The following is a 4614-nucleotide window of genomic DNA, read 5'->3' as shown; positions in this document are numbered from 1 at the left end:
AGTGTGTTGGTCTCTATTATTAGCTCTGTGCTGGGTCTCCTGATGGATGGAGATATTAGCTGGGTTATGGACATATTGATTTCTTTGGGTTTTTGTTTTTTTCTTTGTTTCGTGTGTGAGAGCGGCTCAAGGAGGAAATCCAATCGTGCCCTCCTTTTGGCTTCCTGCAGGAACTTCCCATGAGCTGAAAATCAATTTGTGGCAGGCAGGATGTGCAAACCACCACAGCAGAGTGAGGAGGGTGGGTGATTTTTGGAGGGGATGGTTTCACACTGTGCCTGCTGGGACGTGCAGCAGAGAGGGGCCAGGGCAGAGCTGGGAAGGTCTCGCCTGGAAGCTGCCACCTCTCTTCGTTAATTAGGGCCGCGTGGTGAGTGGGTAATTAGATCTCCTAAGCTGCAAGGGGCTGGCACTTGGGCTCTATCAATTATCCCTGCTCTGAACAAGGCACAGAGGGACGCGGGGGCCAATAATGAAATGCGGCTGCACTGGGCATTGCCAGGAGGGCGGGAGGTGATGGGGGGGGGGGTGATGGCTACACCCATTTCTTGGTACAAGAAGTGTCCTCAATTTTGGTGAAATGGCAGATTTGGGACACGGGATCATCCTTTCCTGGCAGTTTGCTTTACCCACCTTTGCAGCACCCACCTTTCCTGACAGTCTCCCTAAAAAAAGCAATTTATTTATGCCCCACTGTGGTGACAGAGGTGGCATTGATGGGGATGGACACTGGGTAGCCCTTTGGGAAGGGGGATGAGCTGATGGTGGAGTTTATCTCCTTGTTCTCCCTCCCAGGGCCGCCAAGTTTCCCCTTGGCCATGTGGTGCTGCCTGTCCCCACCATCCGGCCCGGGGCCAGCGTGACTGCGACGTCCTGCCTGTCCTTTTCTGGGTAAGTGTCTATGGGGTGGGGGAGGATGCTGGGGCTCACCTGGAGGGGATGGAGGAGAGATTTCATTTCCCAGCGGCACCTAAAACATCAGCGAAATGATGCATCTGCCTTCCTTGTAATAAATTTTGAAGTGGAAAAGGCCAAGTGCTGACTAAGCCAGGCCTGCGCCCTGTTCCTGCAGAGAACATTGCTCCAAGCTTGGGAAATGCCTCCTTTCCCTGCTTCAAATTAAAGAAAACGACAGGGGGGTGAAGCAAGGCTTCCTGCAGATCCCAAATCAAGGCAAATTCTTGGGAAATGGGGAAAGGCAGGCAGGTGCAAGGGGTGCTGTCAGGCCATGTCTAACCTCTCCCTCCACTTCTTCCAGGTCCAACGCCTCCGTCACTGAACGTGAGTATCCCCTGGGTGCCATGGCACAGGGATGGGGGTGGGGGCTGCTTAGCTTTCTAAGTGCCTGACAGACAGCCGAGGTGCAATTCTTGGGCTCAGACTGTTGTGGAGTTCAGAGGCTCCCTTTTGGCTTTGCCTGGTGAAAAGCCCAGGTTTGTTCCTGCATTTTGAAGCAGAAACAGGATTTTCTGCCAGGAGGGTAGAAATCATCCCTTTTGGCTCAATAAGGGTGAGGTTTTGCCAGTGAGCTGTGGGGTGACAAAGACCCCAGGCCAGAGCAGCAATAACAATGAGGGGATATGATGCTGCGTCTCAGGTGTCCTCTTACTAAGATCCACGATATGATGACAAAACCAGGCAAGGTGAGTTTTGTGTCCCTGCCTTCCAGAGTTTGATGGAGAATCGGTCGGATGACAGCGGGAACTGTTGTTATCACCGGGGGAATCCTAGCGACGGTGATCCTACTGTGCATCATTGCTGTGCTCTGCTACTGTAGGCTACAGGTGAGTGTCCTTCACCTTGCCATCCCCACCTTGCACTGGAATGGGCTCCCCAGGGCAGTGGTCACAGCCCCAAGCCTCCCAGAGCTTAAGAAGTGCTTGGACAATGCTTTCAGGCACACGTTATGATTTTTGGGCTATCCTGTGCAGGGCCAGGAGTTGGACTCGACCCTTCCAACTCAGGATATTTTATGATTCTGTGCTCCCCAGGCCAAGGTGCTGCTGCACGAAGGGTCTAGAGGGGCTTTTATTTTGCCTGTGATGGCAAGGAGTTGCAACCTCCTATCCCCCCAAGTGCTGCAGTTATGTCCTTCCCTCCCCCAGGTGTGGGGGGTACTGCCCCGAGGCTTTTGAGGCTCTGCAGCACTTACTGATTGAGGTGCAGGCTTGGCTGGGTTTGCAATAGCAAATGGAGATTTTTATATAAATTTTTTCCCCTTGTAAATCAACCGAGGAGGCTTTCAACAACGGCTAGCTACAACCCCCTGCTCTTTAAAAGTTAATGTGAAGTCTGTGCCATGCAGCAATGTCCGTGTGATGAAAAGCACAACGCTTCCTTGGAGCAATTTTTAACTGGCAGGATGAAATACCTTCCCCTTGCAAACCTCACAGGGGGATGAGGGTGAGTTCTCCAGCAGGTGTCTCCTGCAGCATGCTCAGGTCCAGGTTTTGTGTGGCTTCTGCCGCTCCACGGGACCCAGGAATGATGGAGCAGATCAGCAAGAAGCCCTGGAGGGTTTCTGTGGCAAGGGGATGAGGGGAGCGGGGATGTGGCATGGTCACCCCACCGGCTGCTCCGCTTCCCCTCACACAACCCCTTCCCTTTCCCGCAGTACTACTGCTGCAAGAAAAATGACTCCAATGAGGAAGAGGAGGAGGAGGAGGAGGAGGAGGAAGAGGAAGAGCCCGACCTGCCCACGCACTCGCACCTGGTCATGTGCAATGCCTGCAGCTCCCGCATGGTGGACGGGCAGGGCAGCCCCGCTCCGCCGCCCAGCGAGCTCAACCAGCACGGGGCTCACACCTACTGCCCGAGCTGCTCCCCGTACGGCTCGCCCTTTTACATCCGGACTGCCGACATGGTGCGCAACGGCGGCGAGAGGGTCACCTACAGCGCCGCGTGCTGCAAGGACATGGGGCCGCCCCTCAGCATGGCCGCCCTGCAAAGCTACACGCTGAGCCGCCACGGCCTGCTCCGCGACAGCTTCCCCAACCCGCGGGCCATCAGCACGGAGGTATAGTCGCCGTTGCCGCTAGCACAGGGTGTCCCCAGCCGGCGGGGCTCCAGGGAAGGGGCTTTGCACTTGTCTTTGAGGAGAGCAGCCTGTAGCCCAGCCCGAGGCCGACGTGGTCCCGCTGAGCCGCCCGGCACGGCCAAGCCGCGCGGGCCAGAAGGTGAGTGAGACCTCAAAGGGCAACGTTGAACCGGCCACCTCCAAACCCATCATAAGTGTCATTATTATCTACTCTCTCTCCCAAAGGGACTTGTCTAACGAGGGCTATGTACAGTACAACCTGATTTAATTACCCTGGCTCCCTGAGCCCAGTGAGGCCTTTGGTGTCCCCACACAGCCACCCGAGGTGACGCCCGCTGCCTCCAGCACACGGAGCACTGGGCTGACTGACGGCCAGCTGCCATTCCCAGTGAATCCCAGTGCCCAGCGGCGCATGGCAGCGCTCCTCAGCGATGGGGAAGTGAAGGAGGGAAGATCCAGGTCGTCCTGCTCCCCTCGTACTGCATCAGTTGCTGCTAGCAGTTAGCTTTTCTGTTCAAGTATAAGATAGGGCACCGTCTCCCACCTGCTTCGGTTTTCACGTGTGCTGAAGAAGTTCCGGACGTGAATTTAGGTCACTGCTAGGGGAGGCAAAAGTTCCTCACAAAAGTGCTCACCCGTGCCGACAGGCACAGGCCAGTCCTTCTGCAGCCAAAGCCCCCACCTCTTCTACTCCTCACAGGCTTTCTTAGGAGCAATTTTAACTTGGACCCACGAATATGGCAAGATTTTACTTATGGGAAGAATTGAATACCTAAATAACTGCAGTTTTGGTTACCTTCAGCTTTCAAAGCCCCACCCTGACAGCTCAGACAGCTGGAGGAAAGTTGGCTTTAGGATGGATTTTGCTTTTGACAGCAACAGCAGAGCCCACTGGCTCACGTCTCCTTTGCAGGGCCCTCCCACTGGAGAGTGATGTTCAGATGGTTGGAGTCCCCCTGCTTTTGCTTCTGGAAGAAGAGGGTGCAAGACCCAGATATGTCTAGAACATGTTGTGAACGTGGGTTCACCGGCACTGCAGCTGGCAGTGACAGCCAGTGACTCTGCCTTTCTGCAAAAATGAATGTGGGAAAGTTTCTTCTTCCTCCATAAATCAAATTAAGTGAAAAATTACTAAAGGGACATCTCCATCATTCCCAGGCACTTCCATAGCAACCAGTGCAAGACTGCTCTGCTGAGCATTTCCCATTCCCAGCAGGGAGGAGGGACTGGGACAGCAATGATCCCTGAGGATGCTGTTGGAGGCAATGGCAGGAAACCCGTGCCATGCCTTTGCAATATAGGATTGGACTGCTCAGAAATGTGAGTGATGGGGTTTTATATTTTCACCACTCCAATTTAGAAGTGATCCCGCTGCTCACAGAAGGATTTGGACTTGACCTCCCCGTTCACACACAGAAAAAGTAGGTCTCAGCACAGAGACACAGGATGCACTAGCCTGGAATGTCCAAGTTACCAGGCAAAAGGCTGATGTACACATTGGACCTGCCTATGCCTTGGCACCTCTGGTCTGAAGAAAGGAGCCAGACGAAACATGGTGATGGTCCTTATAAACAAAC

General features: G+C 54.2%; 1 protein-coding gene across 2 annotated transcripts; it reads left to right on the top strand.

The window, feature by feature from the left end:
• The first annotated feature begins 576 nt into the window (after window positions 1-576).
• On the top strand, window positions 577-3022 carry LOC106852246 (protein FAM163A). 2 transcript variants are annotated; one of them, XM_088169546.1, is made up of 4 exons: window positions 577-891; window positions 1259-1281; window positions 1670-1784; window positions 2615-3022. In XM_088169546.1, the coding sequence occupies exons 3-4, from the start codon at window positions 1692-1694 to the stop codon at window positions 3020-3022; spliced, it is 501 nt and encodes a 166-aa protein (XP_088025672.1). In that variant the 5' UTR covers window positions 577-891; window positions 1259-1281; window positions 1670-1691. The 2 variants fall into 2 exon arrangements, with proteins under 2 accessions (XP_088025672.1, XP_014730213.1); XM_014874727.2 differs by lacking the exon at window positions 1259-1281.
• The last annotated feature ends 1592 nt before the right edge of the window (window positions 3023-4614 follow it).

This window comes from Sturnus vulgaris, chromosome 9, assembly GCF_052056855.1.
Source record: "Sturnus vulgaris isolate bStuVul1 chromosome 9, bStuVul1.hap1, whole genome shotgun sequence".
In the NCBI taxonomy this organism is placed as follows: domain Eukaryota; kingdom Metazoa; phylum Chordata; class Aves; order Passeriformes; family Sturnidae; genus Sturnus; species Sturnus vulgaris.
The sequence above is the reverse complement of the archived record's forward strand: the minus strand, read 5'-3'. Positions and strand labels throughout refer to the sequence as shown.